The following is a 12,856-nucleotide window of genomic DNA, read 5'->3' on the forward strand; positions in this document are numbered from 1 at the left end:
GTGACCCCTCCTTGGGTTCCACTACAGAAGTAGGTTGCCCAACGTTTCTTCCGAGGAGTGGCTGGTGGGTTTGAATCACCAGCTTTCTGGTTGGCAGTCAAATGCCAACCACTTTACACACTGGACCATTTCTAACCCATCAGCCCTGGCTGTCCTCACATCTGTCCTGACAAAGGTGATATTCCCCTTACCTCTCGAAAGCATATCTTTTTCCTTGGTGAATGGACTACTGTTAGTTCTGGAAGTGGCCCACGGTTGTCTCTGTGTCTTTCTGACTTCCTGTTCCCAAGAGGAAATTTCTAGTCTATGACAGAAGTAATGCTTGGGCCTCTCCTTGTCCCCCAGATCCCATCCTAGACGTTTCTCCTCATACCTCAAGAAATTCTGGGAGATATGACATAATCTCTGGACAATGAGTGGTGGTTGGGGCATTGGGATGAACAGGTTACAAAATATTTGCATGTCATTAGAAACACCTGTGTTGTGGTAGAGAGCATCCAGTCTTTAGCATCAATGAGAACTGAGTTCCAAGACTCTCCAGTCTTTGATAAATTACTTAATCTCTATAAGCCTCCATTTCTCTTCTCTGTAAAATGAGGACAGGAATATCCATATGATTGTGAGAATCAATGATCTAATAGTAGGTGCTCTAATCTTATTTGCTTTTCCAGTGCCACCAGTGGAGGATTTCTGAATACGGACCCAACCATCTGAGGAACTGAACTCACAACAATGAATGGAACTGATGGAGCTGTTCTCCTAACTTATGACATGGAGATACTGATTCTAAACTTGCTGGTCTTTATCATTGTCCTGGTTGGGCTGGCTGGGAATGCATTTGTGCTCTATCTCTTGGGCTTCCAAATGCAGAGGAACCCCTTCTCAGTCTACATCCTCAACTTGGCTGGTGCAGACTTCATTTTCCTGTGCTGCCAGGTTGTGTATTTCCTGTATACACTCATCACCTTTTTCCATTCCATCTCCACTTCAGTCCCCTTCTTCAATGTGATGTTTTTTTTTCTACATCACAGGCCTGAGCATTCTCAGCACCATTAGCACTGAACACTGCTTGTCCACCCTGTGCCCCATCTGGTACCACTGCCACCGCCCTAAGCACACTTCACCTGCCATGCGTGCCTTCCTCTGGGCCCTGTCCCTGTTGCTGAGCTTCCTGAAAGGAAACTACTGTAGACTCCTATTTAGTGACTTTGACTATGATTGGTGTCAAGCGTTTGACTTAATCACTTCTTCATGGCTGATGTTTTTATTTATAGTTCTGTTTGTGTCCAACCTGGCCCTGCTGGTCAGGATGCTGTGTAGCTCCTGGAGGATACAGCTGACTAATTTCTACATAGTCATCCTCATTACAGTGTTTATTTTCCTTCTCTGTGGCTTGCCCTTGGGAATCCAGTGGTCTATAGGGGTCTGGATTCAGCATGATTACTATGTGTCCTCATATTTTCTTAATTGGATTATGGATATTTTGCCTAGTGTGAACAGCAGTGTCAAACCCATCATTTACTTTTTTGTTGGCTCCTTTAGGCAGCAGCAGCAGCAGAGCCAGACCCTCAAGTTGCTCATTCAAAGGGCTTTGGAAGACATTCCTGGAAGGAGGAGAAGTGGAGAAAGCCTTCCTCAGGAGACTATGGAGATATTGAAAGCTGTCTCACATAGTGATTCTGTATCAGTCAGGGCTCAATCAGAGAAGTAGTACTTTAAAGAATGTATATCATACCTATGTAGATACTGTGCAAGAATTGCTGCTGTTGGTCTGATGCTGGAGTTTGAAGCCTGCAGAGAAATCTAGAACTCATAAGCCCGAGGTAAAACCCATGAGAATAGATTAAAACCCATGTTAGTTTCTGGTTGCCTCCAAATTTGATGGTATGGGAGTTCCACATCATGGAGTTGACTTTCTTCATCATAGAGCTAAACACACACCCATACCAGGAGTCAGAGAAGTTAAAAGAGTATCTAAGTGAAGTCGGGGCAACTGCAGGCCCAGCTGCTGCCTCAAGCCAATGAGGGGTGCCAACAATACCCAACCACATGCATGAGCTGCCTGGCGCTGCACCAACCTTTCAAGCATAAAATTAAATGCAGAATCTGTTTCATTTCTAGCCACCAAATCTTGTGCAAAATGTCTCTTGGTGTTCACTCTAACCAGGAAATTAAAGAGGAGGGAATTCTAGTGAATGTAGTTCAAGCTAGCCAAGTTGATACTTTCAAACCCATCACTGTCTGCCCCTTGTCAATGTGGCACCCCTGTATAGCTCTTTAAGTCATAGTAAATTCCAAATAAAGACAATATCAAAGTCAAGTTTCTCCCTAACATGCTTTAATGGTTCCACAAACAACTGAAAATATCTTAACTCTTTTTCCCAAAAGAAGATAAAAGTCCCCTTTTCATTTTGGTGTTATACTTTTTTTTCCAGCGAGTTATACACCCCTTTTGAACTCCCGTAACTTAAACATTGAAATATAAAGTTAACTACTATTAATACATATTATATGACATTGTGAAGGCATAGGAGAGCAGAAGACAAATATTTGAGCAAAATATACACAAAAATATTCACAAATGCATTGTTTGTCTTTTTATACTGATTTGCTGGAGTACTTATATATACATGGGAGCTCTGGTGGCATTGTGCCTAAGGTATTTGACTGCTAACCAGAAGGCTGGCAGTTCAAACCCACCAGCCACTCCTTAGAAGGAAGACTGGGCAATCTACTTCTGTAGAGATACCACCTAAATTCCTTTGTTAAATTTATCTATTGGAAATATTTTTTTTCCCCAATCTGTGGCTTACCTATTCACTTTTAAAGTTTTTTGGTGAGCAGAAGTTTTATTTTTTGTGGATTCCAATTTATCAATTTTTTCTTTTATGGTTAGTGCTTCATGCACTGTAAGAAATCTGCCTACCTTCAAGGAAACAAAGGTGTTCTTCAATGTTTCCTTTTAGAAGCATTGTAACTTTTGCTTTTATGTTTTAATATATAATCTATTTCTAATTATTTTTTGAAGTGAGAGTTGAAGCTCATTTTTCCATAAAGTTGTCTAGTTGTTCCAGCATCAGTTGTTGAAAAGACACACAATTTCCCCCATTGAATTCTTTAGTCCTTGTCTGTCAAAACTTATCCTTGTAATTGTGGGACTATTTCTGGACTTTCTAATCTATTGTATTAGTATATTCCAGAGCTTGGCAAACTATAGCCTATGGGCCAAATCCAGCCTGCTGCCTGCTTTTGTAAATAAAGTGTTATTGGAGCATACCAATGCCCATTCATTTATGTATTGCCTGTGGATGCATCCTTCTAACATTAGTGAGTATTTGTGCCAAGGACTGTATGCTGCAAAGACTAAAACATTTACTGTCTTACTCTTTACAAAAAAAGTTTCCCAATCACTGGTCTAGTCTCACACCAACAGCCACTGTTCTGATGACTATGGACAAACATCTGAAATCAATGATACAGGCTTTCACCTTAAGATTTTAGAAAAAGTAGAGTAAATGAAACCCAAATAGATGAAGTAATGAAGATAAGAGCAGAAATCAATGACATAGAAAGCAAAAAATAGAAAGAATCAGTAAAAATATAAAAATAAATCTTTGAAATGAACAATAAAATAGACAAGCCTCCAGAAATAGCAATCAAGAGGAAAAAGAGATGACATAAATGACCAATATCAAGGGTGAAAGAGGGAAAGTAGAAAAACAGCATAGCCTTATAGCAAATTAATTTTCCAATTAAAATTTGTTCTGCAAAACAATTCCAGGTCCAAATGTCTTTGCTGGTGAATTTTATTCAAAGTTAATAAAGAAATAATACCAATCTTACACAAACTCATTCAGAAAATATGTGGAGGAGAAACACTTCTCAACTCAATTTATGGAATAATCATTACCCTGATAGCAAAACCAGAGAAAGATATTGCAAGGGGGGAGGGGGGAACAAAACTAAACCTAAAATCCAGTATTCCTCATGAACATAGGTGCAAAAATCTTTAACAAGATATTAGCAAATCAAATCCATAAACACATAAAATAGCATAACTTACCATGACCAAGTTGAGTATATTTCATGAGTTCAACATTAATTAAATATTCAAGAATCAATTGATAGAATTCAGTATATTAACAGAAAAAAAGGTGGGAAAATATATGATCATCTCAATAGATGCAGAAAAAACATGAGACAAAAGTCAACACCTAGTCATGATAAAAACTCTAGAAAAACTGTGAACAGAAATTAACTACTTCAGTCTGAAAGAAAGGAGGCTTCTATGAAAAAATTCCAGCTAACTTCATACTTTGTGATGAAAGCTTCAGTGTTTACCCCCTACCATCAGGAACAAGGTATGAAAAGTTCACTTTCAACATTTTCCAACATTGTACTAATGGTTCTAGCCAATACATTCAGGCAATTAAAACAATAAAAAGCACATAGATTGGAAAGGAAGAAGTGTTGCTACCTTTATCACTGAAAACTGAGCATGTAAGTAGAAAATCCTAAGTAATCTACTCCCAAAAAAGCAAATAAAACTAAAAAGTGAGTTTCACACTTTGGTGAGATGCAAAGTTGATATAAAAACTCAATAGCATTTCTACATACTAGCAGTGATCAAATGGAAAAGGAAATTTTTAAAAATACAGCCACTCCTCGGAAGTAAGTTTGGGCAATCCTAGTTCTGTAGTGATACTGCCTCGGAAACCCAAGGAGGGGTCCCTATGAGTCGGGGCTGACTCGACGGCACATAACAACAACAACAACATTCACAATAGCATCAAAAAATGTTAAATACCTATGGACACATTTAACAAAAATGTTCAAGACCTGCATGTTGTTCAGATCTACAAAATATATTGGAGAGAAATTTTAAAAGATCTACTTAAACAGAGAGATATAACTTGTCCAAATATTTCAGATCTCAGTACTAAGATATAAGTTTATCTTAAGGAGCCATGATGGTGCAGTGGTTAAGATCTTGGTGCTAATTGAAAGTTTGGTGGTTTGAACCCACCAACCACTCTGTAGTCTGCTTCCCTAAAGATGACAACTTTGGGAACCCTGTGGGGCAATTCTACTCTTTCCTATAGGGTCACTATGAATCAGAATTGACTTAATGGCCCATAAAAGTTTATCCCAAACTGCTCTGTAGATTCAATGTAATCTAAAACAAAATCAGTACCAGTTGGCCTTTTTGTGGAAATTAACAAATTGAATCTCAAATTTATATAAAAAATGCAAAAGATCCTGGACAGCCAAAATAATTTGAAGAAAAAGAACAAAGTTGGAAAACTTACTCTAACTGGTTTCAAAACTTCTGTAAAGTTACAGTAATCTAGACAGTATAGTGATGGCATGAGGTTAGAAATATAAATCAGTGCAGAATAGAGTCCAGATATAGACCCACACACATACGATCAATTGACTTTAGGCAAATATACCCAAGTAATTCAATGGAAAATTAGATTTTTCTACAAATTGTACCTGAACAACTAGATACATACATGGGAAAAAAATTAACTTCAACTCAAAAAATTAATTCAAATAAGAAATATAAAATTAAAACTAAAAATTTCAAGAAAAGAACATAAGATGAAATACTTCTGATGAAACTTGAAAACATCATGCTAAGTAACAGATGCAAAACACAACCAGCCACATGTTGTATGTTCTATTTATATGAACTGTCCAGATAGAAAAATCCATAGAGACAGAAAGTAAATGAGTGGTTGCCAGGGGGTGGTAGAAGGAAGGAATTGGGAGGTATAGAGTTTCTTTTTGGGGTAATGGAAATGTTCAAGACTTAGATGGTAGTGATGTTTTCACAACATTGCAAATATACTTAAAACTATTGAATTATACACTTTAAAATAGTAAATATGGTGAATTTCATGTTATATGAATTCTATCTAAATGAAAAAAGACTTATAATACCAAGTGTGAAGCAACTGCAACACTCATACAATGCCTGTGGTAACCTAGAACAATAGTAAAGCTGTTTCTTCTGAAGGTAAGTACACACTTACCATATGATTCAGAAATTTTATTCATAGATGTTTCCCAAAGATAAATTAAAACAGTCATCTACCCAAAGATGCTGATAGCAGCTTTATTCATTACAGCCAGAAATTGAAAACAACTCAAATGTTTAACAACAAGTGAATGGATAAACAACTTATGATATCGTCACACTTTGAAATAATATCAGCAGTAATAACAATAAACTGAACCATTTGACAACATGAACAAAACTCAAAGATTTTATTGAACAAACAAAAGACACAAAAGACTATTTACAGTAAGACTCCATTTATATAAAATTGTAGAAAAGAAAAAAACTCATTTATAATGACATAAAGTACATCAGTGAATACCAAGAGTGGTGGGATGGTGGTGGTGGTGGCGGTTCGTTTAACTACAAAGGACCAGGAGGAAACATCACATGATGTAAATGCTCCTTATCTTGATTGTGGGATACTTACATGAATGTACACATTTATCAAAACTCATTGAACTGTTCACTTGATATGGTTGCATTTTATCTTATGTATATTAGACTTCAAACAGTTGATTTGAAAGAAGTAGAAATAATAAAATCCCAACATAAAAACTGTCTTTTAAATGTATTAAACTCAGCCTTATTTATAAATAAAGAATGATAATAATTGTACATATCTCAGAAGGTGGTAAGGGAATTCAATGCTTAGAACAAGTAGTTCTAGTTAAGCGTTAGTCATTCTTGTTATTGTTATTATTATTTTAAGGGTTTTCTCTCTGTTAAACAATGGGACAATCCTCTGTGATCATCAAGTTTTCTGTGACTGTGTGTTATGTTTTAGGAAGGAACACAGTATTACACGGGAGTTGACATGTGGAGAACAGAAAGAAATGCATGGAAGCGGGGATTCAGGGGGCAGAAGTGACCATGAGAATGAGAACTTATTGCGTTTCCTCAGAAACCTGAATTACAAAACACAGCAAAAATATTCTAGAGACTAAGAAAAAGGGATAGTGAAGAAGAAAAGTGAAGCCAAGGACTAGGATACGTATAAGAGTCAAGATTCCTGTCCCCGCATTGTGACAGCTTCATATTTTGGCCCTCAGTTTGCTGAGGGGTAATGTGAAAGCCTTTTGCTAAACAAAAATCCCAATGTCCATGACATAAAATTAAATCAGAAACATAGAAATGCCAGTCATGATCTTGGGCACTGGCAAGTAAAGAATTCTCTGATTCTTCTAGAGAAGGGCCTTTGAAAAAGAAATTTCTCTGTCAAATCCAGTTAGTAAAATGCCAGAGAAGGATCCTAATTGGTCCAGCTTAGTTACAAATCCGTATCTGGTTCCACCATTAGGGCCAAGATTTGGGATGTGCTGATTGTCTCTGTATCCAGAAGGGAAAGTTATAGTTAGCAACAACAAAAACTGGACACTTAGACAACAGTTTTGAGCTGGGCATCCGCACCAATGTGTGTCTACATCACATTGTTTTTAGCATTTGCTGTACTGCACCTCTGTTATTTGGAGCCAATGTGAAACTTGGGCTAGAGCTACATTGCAAATTTGGCAGGACAGACAGCCATTTCAGTCCAGTCATCAGTGGATTGAATAAGTACTGGGTATCAGTAATGTCAAAGCAGTGTGACTGTGGGAGATGTACAAGTAAAGAGATAGTACTGGAGGGTGCTCTCTTAGAGAGCAGAGAGAGAGAGGTGAGTTATCAATAACTAGACAAGCACAGAGGGTGAAGGGAGTTAAGACTCAAGGTATGTGTGTGTGTGTGTGTGTGGGGGGGGGGCATAGCAAAGATGGATACAAACTATCTTCAGGAAAGGGCTAGAATTTGAAGGCAGATACACTTACTTTTATTCAGCACTTTGTCATTTACAAAGAAACTATCCTTTTTGATACTTTGATACTCATAACAATTGTAGGAAGGACATAAGTTTAAGACAAGAAGAATTTTGATGCGAAGAGATGAATACAAGGGTAAGCACAGAGTAAATGTCAGTCCAGGCACAGACACTACCTAGAGAATGACAACAATGATTGATTGGTATAGTCTGTGGAGTAGCTTCAGAAGAGTTCTCAAACCCTGGCCAGACTCAGTGTAACAAAGTTCTGTGATCCATTAATAACATCTACCATGGGCAGGATTTTGGAGGATGATACTAGAAGGAAGATGGGGCAATCTACTTCCATAGTGATACTGCCTCGCAAACCCAAGGAGGGGTTGCTATGAGTTGGGTCCCACACGGCACATAACAACAACAACAACAACAACAACAACCAGAAAATAGAAGTAGTGATAAATGAGGAAGGAAAGATAAGTAGGAGCAAGACTGTTAAATGTCAGAAGGTCTAAAAATTAATTAGACATTGTTTTCTTCAGTGACCAGAAGTTCCAAGATATATTTCCATTAAAGTGGGGCCTTGTACCAGACTATGTGACTTGCCACCACCCAGGTGCATAAAACCCTTGGGTCTTTAACAATTGAAAATAAACAATAAGGACCATTTTCATAACTCTTGTACTGCCTCTTGTATGCCAATTGGTTTCTCTCTTGGCTTCCTCTTCTGGAAAGTTTGAGATTCAGCAGCATAGCACATGTGTGTAAAGAATTACTCCACTCTGTCCCACAAACTGATGAGAGCTGCAGTCTCTTGCAGCTCTTTGGGGCCATCTAGGGGCAGAGGGCAGAACAGCCCAGAATCCTGTCCTCACCATAAATTCTCACCAACGCAATCACCATGGCAGAATAATAGTCATTTGCTTCAATCATAGAGACAGGCCTCAAAACAGCCCCAAATTGTGGGCAGAATAGTTCCCACAACAGTACTGTGTGTGCAGATTCACCCTCAACTGTAGAATGTCACTGACCATCACCAGCATCCAAGTCAATCTACTCCCGTGGTCTTTGTTTTTCTACGCAGGCAACTACGCAGCGCCTCAGATCCCTGACAGAGCTAACTTCTACCATTTTACAAATGCAGGCCACAATCCCTTAATGGAAACCACAATCCCTTAATTGGGGATAAGATGTATCTCAGAATTCAGAATTTCTCAGATTTTAAGAAGGTAAATAAATATGTGGTTCAACAACAGAAAATGTATGAGTCATAGTGAGTCTGAAGCAGCACCTCATAATCAAACACATGGATGTTTCTGTAGCAAAACTAAGGGACGTAACACTAGAAACACCTTCAAATAATTTCAATTCAAGTTTTACAAAAAAATCATGTTTGAAACTACTGAGGTTTGAATTTGAAATTGCAGATATTAGATTGAGCACCTGTCTTATCAAGTAAATGAATTGACTTAAATTGACCTGAAGAGTCAAGTGAGAGTCATCACTCCTGTTGTCCTTTAAGAAAACTGTTGAAGCTATGGCAAATCTTCAGGAAAGGGCCATCCACCGCCAGGGAAGCAGGGCTGCCTTCAGGATAACATCATTATCACCATCACCATGGTCATCATGCTCTCATTACCATCATCATCATCAACGTCATCTTGATCATCATTAATATATGTTAAGAACATACTATTATGTATTGTTTTATTTGATCATCACGTGAACCCTGTGACTTATCAAATAAAATTATCCAAGGTGTAAAAATGAGGAAAGTAGGACTGAGAGATGAAGAAATTGAACCAAGAGAATAAAGATAGTATTTTGCAATGCCAGGTTTTAAACACACATCTCTCTGAATTTAATATCCACTCTCCTAACTAGTATTCACATTGGCTACCTATATCCACTTGGTTTCCAGAGGAAGGCCACTTCTGTTTTTCTCTATCTTTGTCTCTTCCCCCAGGATCCTCTGGAGAACCAACTTAAGAGATTGCTGGTGTTCCCACCTAAAGGAGCCAACAAAGAAGTAAATAATAGGGTTGGCATTGCTATTCACACATGACAGGAGAAGCTATACTCTTAAAATAGGGCTTACTGTCTTCCTTATATCCTTTCTCAGTGAAAAAGGGACCAGTGCATGCTGAGGGGCAGCCTGCATACAAGGAAAACCAGGACTGTGAGCAGGATGACCACATACAGCCAGGTTGGCTGGTCTTCTGGGAGACACACTGGACTTGACTTGTGACTTCAGCAGGGTCAGGCTGGGCCCACAGAGAACCACAAGTAGAAAGACCAGCCATGTCACAACAATGATGTCAAACACATAACACAAATAACTATTGCCTAACAGTGAGGCACAGTGTTTGCTTCAAGAACATTCAGCAGCAGTATCAGGGTCCATGGTAGGTCACACATGACTGCAGATGAATGTCTTGGATGATAGAAGCTGTACCAGATGGGGCACAAGATAGACAGTCAGTGGTCAGTGCTTATCATGCTGAGGAGACTCGTGCCTGTGGTGTAGGAAAAAAACTTCACCACTGTCAGGAGTCTGTGGACGCAGATCTTTTCATCAGAAAAGCTATTGATGTATTGAAGAACTGAATGAGTGAACATAAAGAATAGGAGGAGAGAGTCAAACCCAGCTAGGTTGAGGATGGAGAGGGAGAAGACATTCCTCTGCAGGTGAAAGCTGGAGCACAATCCCAATACACATAAGCTCTCCCCAGGAAATCATGGGTCAACATCTCCACAATCAGGAGGCCATGGCAATCACTTATTGGACAGTCCTTGGAGGCCTGTGCACCTACATTCCATAGTGTGGTATCCGTACCCAAGTCCAGAAGTGCTGTATTCATACTTAGGAGTTCTTGGATGTCCCTGGGACCACACATAATAGTTGAGAACCTGCTATAATTCTGTGGTCAATATTGTCTTATTTTGTTCCCATTTCATAGATTTGAGTGTAGGGAAGGAAGGAATACAGAAAGGCAGACCAAAAAAGAGAAAGCCTCCAAATGACCTCATTCAAGTAACCCACAGTCAAAGTGGCCAGCACCACAGCTGTCAGGAGGAAGTTTCATGTCTTCAATCTCTTCCAGAGGGCACCTATGACCCACCCCTTTGCCAAGAATACCCCACCTTGAGATAGTGCTGTGTGCTATTGAGTCAATTCAAACTCATAGCAAGTGTACAGGACAGAGTAGAACTCCCCCATAGGGTTTCCAAAACTGTAATCTTTATAGAAGCAGATCCTTGCATCTTTCTCCTATGCAGAAGTGGTAGGTTTAAACTTCCGACCTCATGATTAGTAGGCAAGTGCTTAACCACTGTGCCACTATTGGTCCTACCCCAAGATGGAGCCAGGAAGATAAGGACTAATTAGAAAACACTATCTCTGGCTTCAAAGTAAAATAATTCTTAAGCAAATAATTTATCTTGCTTTCTTTCTTCTCACCAGAAATGGTGAACAGACTGTGCTGAAGAAGAACATCTCTGGGATTGAGAGATCTCAATGGTTGGCTCTTTACTTTCTTGGGAGGTGCATGCAGGAACTGAACATTCAGCATCAGTATCAGTATCTGCTGTCTGAGGAAGGTTTATAAAGATGCTGAACAGCCTGTCATTTACTGCTCAAGGCCTGGGCCCACTCAGAGATTACTCAGAAACCTGTAGTCACTTGTGTTAGACTGGGTTCTCCAGAGAAATAAAAACCGGCAAAACTTATGTATATATATATATATATACAGAGAGAGAGAGAGAGAGAGAAATTTATCTTAGGAAAATGGCTCACAAACATATAGAAGCTGGCAAGTCCAAAGTCCCTGGATCAAATGTCAAGCTGGAGGCTTTTCCTGGTTCCTGCAACCACAGGAGCCAAGAAGCTCAAGGCTGGTGGGCAGTACGCTGGCTGTTGACTCCAATGAATGATGAATCCAAGATCTCCAGGCTGAACAGTGGACTGTTCACTCACGGACTGTTGTAGGCAGCACAACGGAATCCCGATCCACAGAAGAATGTCTCTCTTCCCAGGATGTCCCTGGATATCCTGGAAGCAGGCCACACCCCTAGGGAAACTCCCCTTCAACAGATTGGCCACTCAGAAAACAGTCATCTGATCCATCATGAGAACAACCACACAGAACTGGGGTCCAGCCAAGTTGACACACAGCTCCAACTATTACATCACTGAACACATAAAATCTCACAAGATGTTTCTCAACTTTTCTTGACTCCACTCATGTATCTCAGCCTCTGCACCCACACCTATCTGGTGCCCCATCCTGTAAAGAATCACTGTCTGGGCAGCAATGTCAAGTAAAGGGACCCCAGATTAGAGGGCTTTTGTGACTGTTGTGGATTGAATTGCTTTTCTCCAAAATATGTGTTGAAACCCTAACCCCTATAACTTTGGATGTGATCCTGTTTGGAAATAAAGGTTTTCTTTTGTTATGTTAATAAAGTCATACCAGTCTAGAATGGATCCTAAGCCTAATCACTTCTGAGTTACAAAAAGAGCAGAATAGACACAGAGACACAACAGGGGAAAGACACCATATGAAGACAGGCATACATGACAGATGTATCCTCAGCCCAGAACACTAAGGGTTGAAGGCAGCTGCTAGAAGCTGAAATGGCAAGAAAGACTTCCCGTTAGGGCCAAATCCTGAATCCGGACTTGCAGCCCCTTGGACTGTGAGAAAATAAACTTTCCCACCTTGTGGTTTTTGTCACAATAACAAAACTTGTGGGTTTTGTTATACTCATAACACACACTCATATAACATTATAACTCATGTTTTTTGTCTCTTGTCAGGTGTGAGGATGGCTAGGACTGGGGGGCTAGAAAAACTCTATGAAGAGAGAGCACTTTTTTTTTTATTATTATTAGGATTTGGCTGAAGATTTACAGAGTAAATTCACTTTTCATACAGCAGTTCACATATACTTTGTCTCATGTCATTGACCAAAATTTACAATGCAGCAGCTCCCCT

The 12,856-nt window shown here is 39.3% G+C and overlaps 2 protein-coding genes across 2 annotated transcripts; one reads left to right on the top strand and one right to left on the bottom strand.

Annotated features, from left to right (window-relative positions):
• Positions 1–771: 771 nt before the first annotated feature.
• On the top strand, positions 772–1,711 carry LOC103210976 (mas-related G-protein coupled receptor member X2-like). The gene is given in 2 exon segments (XM_007956889.1): positions 772–1,011; positions 1,013–1,711. Coding segments are annotated over 2 exon segments (939 nt in total).
• An 8,048-nt stretch (positions 1,712–9,759) lies between these two features.
• LOC103210987 (mas-related G-protein coupled receptor MRG-like) lies at positions 9,760–10,720 on the bottom strand. The gene is given in 4 exon segments (XM_007956899.1): positions 9,760–9,933; positions 10,060–10,123; positions 10,315–10,462; positions 10,696–10,720. Coding segments are annotated over 4 exon segments (411 nt in total).
• Between the last annotated feature and the right edge of the window lie 2,136 nt (positions 10,721–12,856).

The sequence above is a fragment of the Orycteropus afer genome, unplaced genomic scaffold (genome assembly GCF_000298275.1).
Source record: "Orycteropus afer afer isolate SDZICR_OR568_19922 unplaced genomic scaffold, OryAfe1.0 scaffold00014, whole genome shotgun sequence".
NCBI lineage: Eukaryota > Metazoa > Chordata > Mammalia > Tubulidentata > Orycteropodidae > Orycteropus > Orycteropus afer.